Below are 11,928 nucleotides of genomic sequence, written 5' to 3' on the forward strand. Positions count from 1 at the left end.
ACTCTTTTATATCTCTTTAATTTTTGAAAATCCAAGAGAAAGACCAAATTTTATAAAAGCTTTCAAACTCTTTTAAAAGATATAAATTTTGGCTTTTGGCTAAAAGACAAAAAAAAAACATTTCTAGTCCAAAATAATGTACATGACTTAATAAATTATACCATATGATATGTAATATGTTAATTGCTAATTAAAATTATTATTTCCATGAAATAAATAATTTCCAGTTAATTATAAGAGTTTATTGAATATGTATTAAAATCAATTTATAATAAATAATCAATTATATCAAGTTGTTAGTGTGATGTTAATTAACAGTATCATTTTAATATGATTCTTGACTCTTTCGTTTGGATAGATTCTTTCATTGTGAGAAAAATCTCAAAATCATCACCCTCATAGTCGTCAACTTTCATTTTCAATATCTCTAAATCGTTTTCCATTTGAAACGCCATTTGTGCCTCTTGAAACAATGTTTGTGCATCTAACATTTTTTGTTCCACCCGATTCATCATCGCCGCATTGCTCTCTTTTAATTGGAAATATCGATCAAAATTTTCTCCTAAATAATCGATAACAGCGGAACCCGAATTTTTTGAAGACGAACCGGAAGCCGCTTTCTTTGCTCTATTTCTTCTTATCGGTTGATGGAGAGGTTGTTCATATTCAAGATCCACTAACTCATCATTGATGTCAATGTGCGTTTGGCTGTCCGATTGTTGTGAACTTCTACCGGTGTTTCTTGAACGCTTCAAATCAGCAGAAGTCTCTTTCACAAGTTCTTTCCCTTTTGGAGCATCCTTCAACCTTAGCCAATGTTTAAGATATGGAAAAGGTTTGCGAGTTGTTGTTCTTTTTTCATATTACTCCATGGCTATGCTAAATACATCGAAATCTATTGACATGTTTTTGTTCGTTTTTGTGGTTCATGCCAACATGGACAACGAAGCCCTCCGTTGATGGTACTTTGAAGGGCCTAAGTATATTGTACTATTTTGACATTTTTTCACTTATATTCAAATAAAATAACTTATTAAGCAACTATTTTTACCTAATGATCACACTTTTTGCATAATGTTAATACATTTTTAATTGAAAAAAAAACTTATAAATCATCAATATCGCTTGAAAATAAAACCCTCTCTAATGTACTATTTTTCATCGATGTTTAACAATCCATAGCAGCAACTTCAATTAAAAATTAAAAAGAAATAAATAATAAAACCAATTTTATTATAGCAAAAACTGCAAGAGGAAAGCTAGACAAAAAAAAAAGTTACAATATAGTAAAGAAAAAGGATAAATTGTTATAGGTGGTTGCCAAATTTACTACATCTATAAAAATCTTAATTTTGGTCAAGAATTGACCAGTTTGTTAAAGTTGAAGGGTGAAAAGTGTCGACTTGCCTTTGGTGTACATCTGAGTTGAACTCGTGACTCGGGGATCATACGTAAAACGAAAATCTAGTGCCACTGAAAGTTTCCATTTTTCACAAATGCGAATCGTGATAACATACGATTCATAGAGTTTATGCCCTCCGAATCTCCACCCCTTTCTTCAATCACATTTTTTTTTGATAAATACGGTTTGATTGATTCATAGAGGGGGTGGTGGTGTTTAGATCCGTTAGGTATCCGAAAAATCACGAAATATAGATCTTGATTGACCAATCAATCACCCCGATTCGAATTTCGAATTTCGAGTTGGTGGCTGGTTGTGATCTCGTGTATCCAGGAGAATAAGGTTAGATTATCTCAAATGTTCTTCACTATCTATATCATTATGCAAAATTGTCTACCGGCAACATTCTGTAAGGAACAACAAATCCCAATTGTCAGCATTATTAACTTATTACTGTAGTTGCAGGCTTGATTTTCAACCTGGTGTGTTTTATATTCTGCTAGGGTGTTACTGTGAATCAATTTTCTATGGAATAAATCAATTAGTCACTGATATTAGCCGTTGCACGTGGTATTTGTGTAGTATTAAGGACATTGTTGATTTGTTATTTTTGGAGGGTTCAAACTTGTTTGTGAGTTAAGGTAGGGTTTTGGAGTCTGGAATTGGATTGAAGCTAATTTACTTCAAATTACAACCAATTACAAACCATGGAATCGAGCCTCCAATACCACGATATACATAATTTCAATACCATTATATGTTCGGAAATCCCGATTCTTTGGTTTAGTATTGGAATTCGAGTTAATTTCAGTATATGTTCCTACACTGGTTGTCAATTTCCATGATCCAAATGTTTGCAATCTCATATTGGGTGTTCTTATTTGATTGAAGCACATGTATGCTCTTTACAGCCTTATGCTGTTACTTTACAAAGGAAGACCTTGTTTTATGCAGGAATCATGTCATTCTAGTTTTAATCTATATCAAGCTGGTAGAGTAGATACAGGCATCACCATCTTCAAAACACATCACAATATTTTAGAAATTACAAGATAATGTCAGAAGGGGGAGATGATGTTGACAAGAGGGTGGAAAATCATGTTGGAGATGCTATACAACCTTATGCAAAATCAAACGACATGAGTCCTCAAGATATTGGAAATTCAAAAGTGGATAACATTTTATCAAATGGTAACCCCATATCTGATGACACTCAAGATCATCTAATGCAAACAGTGGCAGAACTCAAATTTCAGAATGAATACTTTAAGTCTCATTTCCATGATTTGAAGAATCTATACACAGATTCAACTGGTTCTATCCAACAAACAAAGACAATTAATCAAGATAGGACACATGAAGATTCAAAAGAGTTGCATGACAAAATAGAATCCTTGAACAAAGAACTAATAGAAGAAAGACAAACACGAGCTGCTGCAGAGGCAGCTTTGGAACATCTTCGTATAGAATACTCAGAGGCAGATGCCAAGTGCCAAGAGTTTGCTGCTAAACTAGCTGAAGGTTGTATAAATTACCTGTTTACCCTTAGCTAGTGTTACCTTTTTTTTTAATCTTAGCATAAATTCATACTACTTTTTATGCATACAGTTGAAAAGAATCTGGAGCAACAGGTAAAAGAGCGTGATGAGAAGAATGCTGAACTTGATTCCAAGTTGAATAGGCTTCACAAGCGAGCAAAACAAAGAATTCAAGAGGTTCAGAAGGTAATTTTGTTTGTGGGCCCCTTCAACAGTATCCAAGATATTAATTACTGTTTGTGTATTGATTCTGATTGGTTTGTGGAGACAATCTTTTCCAGGAGAAAGATGACCTTGAGGCCAAATATAAAGAAGTCAATGAAAAGTCAGAGCAAGCTTCATTACAGCTGTCAGGATTACAGCAGGAGCTTGATCGCACACGTCAGCATGCTAATGAGGCACTCAAAGCAATTGATGTAGAAAGACAACAACTTCGAAGTGCAAACAATAGGTACACTAAAAGGGTATATCTGGAATTACAGATAGAAAGCTTCCATGTGTTCTTTTGTGTCAATCTTTCTTTTGACTGTTGACTATTTGACTCACATTAGACTTCGGGACAATATTGAAGAGCTGAGACGTTCTTTGGAGCCCAAAGAGAATACCATTGAGACATTGCAACAGTCACTTGTAGAAAAAGAACAGGTATTGAAAAGTCAAAGTACTTTTATCTTTTATGTCTAATATTAGAACAGTACTTGTGAATTTACAGAAAAATGATATATTTTGTATGAACAGATGTTAGAGAACATGAAAGGGCTATTACAAGGAGCAGAAGAAAAGAGGCAAGCTTCAATGGCTGAACTTTCTTCAAAACATCAAAAGCAAATAGCAAATCTGGAAGCTCAACTTGCTGACTCATCAGCAGATAGAACGAAAGCAACTGAAACAATCTCTTCTCTACAGGTAAACAAGTTATATATATTATATCTGTAAGTTGTTAAACATTTGATCATTTTCCTTTTTTAGAAACTTGTTGCAGAAAAAGAGTCAAAACTGGCAGAGATGGATGCAGCTTCAAGTGGTGAAGCTGCAAGGCTTAAAGCTGCCATGGAGACTATTAAAGGGGAAATTACTCACCTGAAAAACGAACAAGTATGAACTAATATAATTCAATGAGAGTCCTTTTCCATTTTGATTTTTTAATGTTTTTTTATTCAATTGATTTTCCTATATTTTAGGAGAAAGAGAAAGAAAAATGGGAAGCCACCTCTCAGGCACTCAGCAGGAAACTTGAGATTGCTGAGGCTAACTGTATACGTGCTGAAATTGAAGCTGCCAAAATGAAAAGTACATATATACACCTTTTTTTGACTTGTTATTTTCAGTTCTTGCCCTTTAAATGGAAGTAACAATGGTAACCCACAGGTCAGATGGATCTAGAACTTTCTGTGCTGAGTCAGCAGTCAAACACCAAAGAGTCCGAGTTATTAACTGCTAAAGAGGAGGTATTTAACTATTTATTCTCCTGTGTCATCTATTATTTAATGAAATTGTGTATAATAAATGTTTAATTATTATTCAGATAAAACGTCTAGAAAGTGAATTTGCTTCGTATAAGGCTCGTGCACATGCACTTCTTCAGAAAAAGGATGCTGAGCTGGCATCTGCTAAAGATAATGAACAGCTTAAAGTCCTTGAAGAAGCACTAAAGGTGTATATATTTTTCTCTTCTATGTGATGATGTGGCACACAGATCTACTCACATATATCATCATGTTTATACAGGAGGCTGAAAATGAAATAGTGATAGTATCTGCTGAAAGGGACAAAACCCTCCATGATCTTGAGAATGCTCTAAGTCATCATGACAAAGAACTCAGTGCCAGGTGGCATTACTTTCCTTTTTGATGAATCCTAAGGTTCAGAAAGTTATTTTAAACATTATATTAAATTTATTTCTATTTATTTCAGAGATGAAACTCTTAGCCTTGTTGAGCAACAAGTGAAGAACATGGAAATGAAGCTCTCTTCTGCAATTTCTAGCCATCGATCTGAGAAAGAAACTTGGGAGAAGAATCTTCAAAATGTGGAAGAAACTTGGCAATGTAATTAAACAATTTTTAGTTTACTTTAAAAAACTTTCTGTTAATTCTTTTTAATGACAAAATAAATTATTCTACAGTGAGATTCCAGGCGCTAAAGGCTGAAATTGAACAACAAAAGTCAACACCTGATGAAACTTTACAAAAAGAAGTACAAGATGTCCAAACACGATATAAAAAATTAAAGGTGATATTCATATTTCATATTCATTACAATTATATGTCGAGACTAATTTCAAATTGTTTATTTATTTTTATTTTTTTATAGGAAGAACATGATTCATTTCGTGAGCTTGCTGATAAGATGATTGAAGAGAAGGACATGGAGATTTCAAGACTTGTAGACAACAATAAGAATCTTGTTCGTTCCTTATCATCAAAGCCATCGGTATCTCCCTCAATCCTCTGTTTCTATCATATTCATGTTTATTTTGTTATCTTTTTCATTGCCTTAAATACCCTTGTTATTGTTATTGCTATTTTCAGGCAAACAACAATGAGAATGGCCATAATACGGGTATGATTAATGTCTGATACCCTTGTCTGTCTTTTTATCTAGTTAGAAATCTAATATTGATTGTCCATTTTACATGGAATTCAATTTTATAGGTTTCACTAGACAGGATTCTTCAAACACCTCTGTTGCAGAACAACAGATATTGGTATGCATTTTTTTTTTCAAACCCTAGACAGTTGTTTTGTTTTTATATTCTGTATGAATATGTTAATAAAATTAGTTAGTAATTAACAAAAAAAATTGGAATTCAGATATTGGCTAGGCAACAAGCTCAAAGGGAGGAAGAGCTAGCCCAATCTCAGAGACACATTCTTGCACTTCAAGTAAGTCTTTTTGACTTAATAATAAAAAAATAATGACTTAAAAAACTCATTTAAGTTTGTTATGTACTTTGTTGATCTTCCAGGAGGAACTTGAAGAGCTTGAACGCGAAAATCGTCTTCACAGCCAACAGGTATTTTAACTTTAGATTTCTTTTTTAATTAAAAAAAATTATATTATAATAACAATTAACAACTTAACCCACAGGAAGCTATGTTAAAGGAAGAGCTTCGGAACATGGAAAGATCACAAAAGAGGGAAGGAGTGGATATGACATATCTTAAAAATGTCATAGTAAAGCTTCTTGAAACAGGTATATTCATTCTACTACATAACTAAAACAACAATGAGCTCTTGATCTTTCTCTTGATTTATGTATATATTTTTTGGTGTGAATTATATAGGTGAAGTGGGGGCTCTACTACCTGTTATTGCAATGCTCCTTCAATTCAGCCCTGATGAGGTGAGAAATGTTTTGTTAAGGTTTTATGTATATTATCCATTTGACCAAAATTGTTAAAAGGGAAAATATGTAGCTGTTTTTATGAGATTTAAATGAAATGAAATGCAGTTTCAAAAGTGTCAAAACGCGTATCGGCCTTCTACTGATGTTCCACCAAGCCCAGTTGCAAGTGAACCCCCTGGATCTGGGCTCTCCCTCTTCTCACGCTTCTCCTTTTCATAACAAGTCAAACAGCATATATGCGCTATATTCTTGTATTCTTTTTGTAACACTGTTACTTTTTTAACATATATTATTATACTATCAGAGAGGAAAATTATATACAACACACATCTAAAGATTAACTGGATAGAGCGTCCTTGAGTTTTTGTATCATTCATAGGAGCCACAATTTGGTGTATATGCATTTATTTTGCCTTTATTTTCTGCCACAATTTGGTCGTGTATGTTTGGCCTAAAACCAAGAATGAGAGAAATCATATTCAAACATAAACATTATTTCTTCAATTAGATTTCATTCACTTTCTTAAACTGTTGAATGTCTCTCATCTGATTCCTCAAAATATGATAATGAAATGTAGCAACTTTATTGTTCCATTTTACAATAACAAACAAAACAGTACAAATAGGCCCTAAACCTTCAAACAGGGGAGGGGGATTAGTGATTACACCAATTTGGTAGAGAGCATAATTAGAATATAACATAACCCTAGTCCCTCCTAGGGTTTTATCACGAGTTTACAGGTATACAAAAGTATTTCCGCCACTACCATTACCAATTTCTGCATGTTTAAGTTAAGTTTATAGGAGTATAATAATTTATATGGAGTATTCATATTCACCAATGGATCTTCCCTCACATCCTATGGCTACATGTTCAAAGAAGTCTTTGCTTGCATCTGCCATAACATAACCAACCAACATCACAAACTAAATATCAACAATGTCTCTCATCAAACCTTATATAATTTAATTTATGTAAAATATTTCATTAACCACATACCATGCTTCATTGTTAAAGATGGAACTTGCTCTTCTACATAACCAATCACTTTAGCCGGTATTCCTGCAGCCATGCTTTATATAATAATAATAATATATTAGCATTAGCATAATAGTAATATAAATAAACAAGAAAATAAATCATGCAATTTCATCATGATTATGTGTCACCTATGTTGAGGAACATCCTTAAGAACAAGGGAACCCGAAGCTATCATTGCTCCATCACCTATCTTTATATTCCCAAGTACAATCACACTTGCTCCAATCAACACTCCTTCACCAACTTTTGGGTGCCTATCCCCTGTTTCCTTCCCACTTCCTCCCAATGTTACACCCTGCTAATCATCAATTTTTTAAAAATAATAATAATAAAAATGGGTTATATTAACAAATTCCATCATATCAATTCAAGAATGAGAAGGGATAAACCAAATTACCTGCATTAGAGAAACTCTATCACCAATAACAGCAGTTTCACCAATAACTAATCCAGTCCCATGATCCAACAGTATCCCCTCTCCAATTTTCGCAGCTTTGTCAAGAAAATAAATAAATTAAGTATTTTTTTACGTCTCACTAAACTACTATTTTGAAAGAATACCTGGATGTATGTCAACTGCAAAGACCTAGAAAAAAAAAGGTAACATTTAGTAAATAAGAAGCAGAAAGTTTGATGAATAACTTAAAACAAGAGATGAAAAATGATACCTCACTAACTCGACTTTGAAGTGCAAGAGCCAACACCTTGCGTCCTTGATTCCACAATGCATGTGCTACTCGATGTGTTTGTAATGAATGAAAACCCTAAAAGAATCACCATTTAATTCAACACTTCACTTCACATCACATCAATAAACAAGTTGAATTTCTAATTGAAATAAATACCTTTAAGTATAAAAGAGCAGAACAATAAGACAAACATGAAGGATCTCTATCTTTAAATGCCTGTCAAAGGAAGGAAAATAGAATCAGAAACAAAAAAAAAGACATTGAAATTGAAGACATGCAAACAAAGTACAAAACAATCATCACCTGTAAATCAAGGCGAATTGCTCTATGGATGCCTCGATTTTGAACCATTACATCACAAAATATATCCATCAATTGGGTTTCTAATAATGTGTTATTTTGGAGTCTGTTAGCAATAATAAATGCCAATGCACGCTCTAAACAATCATGTGATAGTATGCTCGCATATAAGAAGCTGCTTAATATTGGCTCATTTTCAGCCTGAAATTTTTTCATCAAACATCCAATTAATATATGTATATAGAATTATTACTTTCAATTGGATTATATCATTATAATAAACAACTTCCACCAATCATAGTGGCATTGAGTAGAACTCATAAAGACTAAAGTAACATCATTACAACTTGTTTAATATAGAAAAAAGATACCATCTTTCTTGAAAAAGAAGATATTTCTCCATCCACCCAAATAAAAAAGTCCACATCAAAGTTTGAAAAAGAGTCAAATTTCAAAATTTGACATAAACACAAGTATGATGGTCCTCAATTACATTTCATTCTTTTTACAAACTGGATAAAGAAAACAAATCTTGTTAAATTGTGTTTAATCATTGGCTTTCAGGAAAAAAAATGTTTTTGAGTTCATTATTGTATTTGTATGAGTTTCTTTTTCAAAGCCAAAGAGAGTATCAAATTATGAGACTAACTCAAGAAGTTGACTTTCATATATTTCCTTTTTGAGCATTTTTTCAATCACCAATTATAAGTAGACTGTAGAAACTAAGGATTGTCCAATAACATCAGAGAGAAGTACCAATTATTTTTCCAAAAGATAAATTATTGCATGTTGACTTTGACAAATTTCATCTTTCCTCACTAAACTTTCATCATCCACTATCAAATAAACTATAAATTGATTAAATTCTATAGTTTATCCGATAACAGAGAAATTAGAAACTCAAAATCCATATAGTAATTGAAAGGAATTTCGAGTTAAATCATTGAATTGCCATGAAAAGTTATGAAGAGTTGCAAATACCTCACACTTGGCCTCTACTCTAACAGCATCCCAGATAGAATCACCCACAACCGAGCCCGAATTGACAGACGGATCGGATCTTGGAGATAATTTACCCCGTGCATAAACCGGAAAGATTCTCTCGACCTTACGCCGCATCACCATGACGGAGGTGGAGGTGGAGGTGGAGGTGGGTAAGTTAGGGTTAGAATTCGTGGTCTCCGGTCGAACCATCTGTTTTTCTTCATCAAGTTCTTCGAGAACCGTACGTATGGAATGCATTTCCGATACAGAACCCAAACAAGCCGCCATTGATGGGAAGAAAGGGAAGCTGTAGGGAAGTTCTAGGGTTTGATCTTGATTGAAATAGGTGTAGAGTGGTGGAGATGATTCGTTGGTGTTCCTGCGGTTGATAGCAGCGGCTCCAGTACACATCAATCATATCATCATTGAAAAGGGGACATGTTGCATATAAAAACATCGTCATCACCTTCTCATATCGTATGGCTTTTAGCGGTTTTTGACGACCCATCAACCTTTAAAAATGGAGCTTTTTTATCGATAACTAAATATAATAAAAATAAAAAAAAAGCAAAATTACAGAAATGATCCTTATGGCCAGCAAAATTTTATGTTTTTAATCCAATTTTTTTTGCCGGTTTATCAATGGTTCAATTTTAGATATTTTGTGTGGTTTTGGTCCCTAGGTTGACATTTTTGTATGTTATTGTTCCATACCTAACCTGAAATGATGAATATCCCTATAGTAATTATTTTTTAATTTATTTTATTATTCTTTTATTTAATAAATCAAAAAGAAAATCCACCCCCTCTCTCTCTCTAGAATCCACCCATCTTCCCAGCACCACTGTCGAAGTACCCTTTTCCAATGGAGCACCACCAGAGCCTTAAATTCACACGTGGTCGTCTCTATCCTAGTCCATGCACCAGCACCACCAAAATTTTCTTCATGATGCACTCAACATTAACTGGATCAGATGTATAAACCTCGTAGCAGAAATGACTAATCAATCAATAAGTTTTGTGTTTTTTAGCAAGGACAGTCATGTAATCATGCAATCTGTTAAAGTTAAGAATCTGATTGAACATGGTTCCAGCGATTGGATGATGCTTCTACATCTTCGTCTTATTCCTCTGATTATGTTGATTGTAGACATAGATACAAAGAAGAAGAAGAAGAAGAAGAAGAGATAGGGTTAAGATTACTTATATGGAAACTGGGTTTCTCCAGAGGTTGGTTTATTGGTATGAAATATGAATGTGTTCTTTGATAGTCTGAAGTAAAACAAAGCTCTAAAACTGACGAGATCTAGGTTTTTTAGATTTGAGAAGGAGAGGTTTCATCGAGTTAAGGAAGTAGATATGGAGGTAAGGGTAGGGAGACGGAGGTTGTTAGTGGCGGATAGTGGTGGTGAATGGTGACGACTGGAAAACGATGATGATAGATGACCTATATCGACTTCTTCGTCATCACCAGTGCCCCTTCCTTCCACCAGAGCTATGGTGCAAAATGAAGTTGTTGCCGCTCCTTCCCTATAACGCTCATGTTTCGAGGCTAAACATTGATACGATGATGTAATAGTCAACAAATGTAACTTATCTTAAAGTAATAAAAAGGAATTACTTGAATGTTATGTGAATTATGTGAATTTATGTGCATTAAACTTGTTTATAAAGATATAATAAATTAAGAATGAAAATAAACGTCAAAAATAAAAATATAGATAAACCCGATATCTATGAAGAAAGTTGTAGCGGTCGTGACAAGGGTTCCGGAGATATAAAGAACGCCGAAATCCGAGTTATAACGAAGAAGTTATGACCTGTCGAAGTTTTACAGCTAACCCGACACGACACCGCGTAACGTAAAAAGTGAATTTTTGATAAATTACTTTTTAGCCTTACCAATCTAAACGAAAGTCGTACTATACGTTACACCGAGAACGTGCATAAAAAGAACGTCCAAATCTGACTTCGTATGAGAAAGTTATGATTTTTCTAAGATTTAGCATATCAGTGCACAGCCCGGAATTCGAATTTTATGTAACATCCGGATTCCCAGGTATCTTATTTTAAGTATTTATTTTGAGTTTTAAGGAGGGACTCGGCGAGTAGGCGCTCAGACTCGCCGAGTAGGATCGCGCATTTCTTGACTGATTTAATGAAGGACTCGACGAGTCGATGCGTGGACTCGGCGAGTCCGCACTGTTAAGTGAAACCCTAATTCTCGGGGCCTGTGCCCTATTTAAAGGCCTTTATAGCCTCCATTGCGGCCACTTCACCCCTGAGAAACCTTAGAGAGAGAGAGAGAGAGAGAGAGAGAGAGAGAGAGAGCGTTTATGGTGCTAGAGGAAGGCTAATTCACCATTTCTTGAGTGTTTTAGCAAAAGAGAAGTGGTTTCCAACAAGAGGAGGTCAAGGGAGCTGTGGATCCAGGGTTTTCAAGTTCAGATCTACACTATTGAGGTATCAAATCGAACTTCCTTTCTGTTTTGGGTTAAGATCTATGATTTAGGGTTTTCTATAACCTTTGAAGGCTTGAAGAGTTGAGTTTATGGTCCTTTGCTGGGTTAGGCCTCAGATCTGGACCCATAGAGGTCCAGAGAACCTTCCCCGTTATGCTTTTT

The 11,928-nt window shown here is 34.3% G+C and overlaps 2 protein-coding genes across 2 annotated transcripts; one reads left to right on the plus strand and one right to left on the minus strand.

Annotated features, from left to right (window-relative positions):
- Positions 1–1,448: 1,448 nt before the first annotated feature.
- Positions 1,449–6,707, plus strand: ATGRIP (Golgi-localized GRIP domain-containing protein). Its single transcript, XM_079079197.1, has 21 exons — positions 1,449–1,744; positions 2,357–2,923; positions 3,011–3,126; positions 3,222–3,391; positions 3,492–3,585; positions 3,679–3,846; positions 3,910–4,035; positions 4,122–4,230; positions 4,309–4,388; positions 4,466–4,594; positions 4,669–4,769; positions 4,855–4,988; positions 5,066–5,172; positions 5,254–5,373; positions 5,472–5,502; positions 5,595–5,647; positions 5,754–5,825; positions 5,909–5,956; positions 6,031–6,136; positions 6,228–6,286; positions 6,395–6,707. Exons 2-21 carry the CDS (start codon positions 2,458–2,460, stop codon positions 6,506–6,508), a joined length of 2,403 nt encoding a protein of 800 aa, XP_078935323.1. The 5' UTR covers positions 1,449–1,744; positions 2,357–2,457; the 3' UTR covers positions 6,509–6,707.
- A 144-nt stretch (positions 6,708–6,851) lies between these two features.
- Positions 6,852–9,791, minus strand: SERAT3;2 (serine acetyltransferase 3;2). The gene is made up of 9 exons (XM_079079198.1): positions 9,302–9,791; positions 8,324–8,521; positions 8,177–8,236; positions 8,000–8,095; positions 7,893–7,917; positions 7,729–7,823; positions 7,460–7,626; positions 7,290–7,363; positions 6,852–7,185 (listed from the first exon to the last, which is right to left on the minus strand). The coding sequence occupies exons 1-9, from the start codon at positions 9,713–9,715 to the stop codon at positions 7,106–7,108; spliced, it is 1,209 nt and encodes a 402-aa protein (XP_078935324.1). The 5' UTR covers positions 9,716–9,791; the 3' UTR covers positions 6,852–7,105.
- Between the last annotated feature and the right edge of the window lie 2,137 nt (positions 9,792–11,928).

This window comes from Lactuca virosa, chromosome 2, assembly GCF_052849685.1.
Source record: "Lactuca virosa cultivar CGN04683 chromosome 2, Lactuca_virosa_CGN04683_v6, whole genome shotgun sequence".
In the NCBI taxonomy this organism is placed as follows: domain Eukaryota; kingdom Viridiplantae; phylum Streptophyta; class Magnoliopsida; order Asterales; family Asteraceae; genus Lactuca; species Lactuca virosa.

Bases quoted from the DNA above. Each gene is read 5' to 3' on its own strand.
- ATGRIP (XM_079079197.1), top strand. From the start codon at position 2,458: ATGTCAGAAGGGGGAGATGATGTTGACAAGAGGGTGGAAAATCATGTT. The intron at 4,595-4,668 runs GTGTATATATTT...ATGTTTATACAG, and splicing joins TCCTTGAAGAAGCACTAAAG to GAGGCTGAAAATGAAATAGT. The intron at 6,137-6,227 runs GTATATTCATTC...TGAATTATATAG, and splicing joins AGTAAAGCTTCTTGAAACAG to GTGAAGTGGGGGCTCTACTA.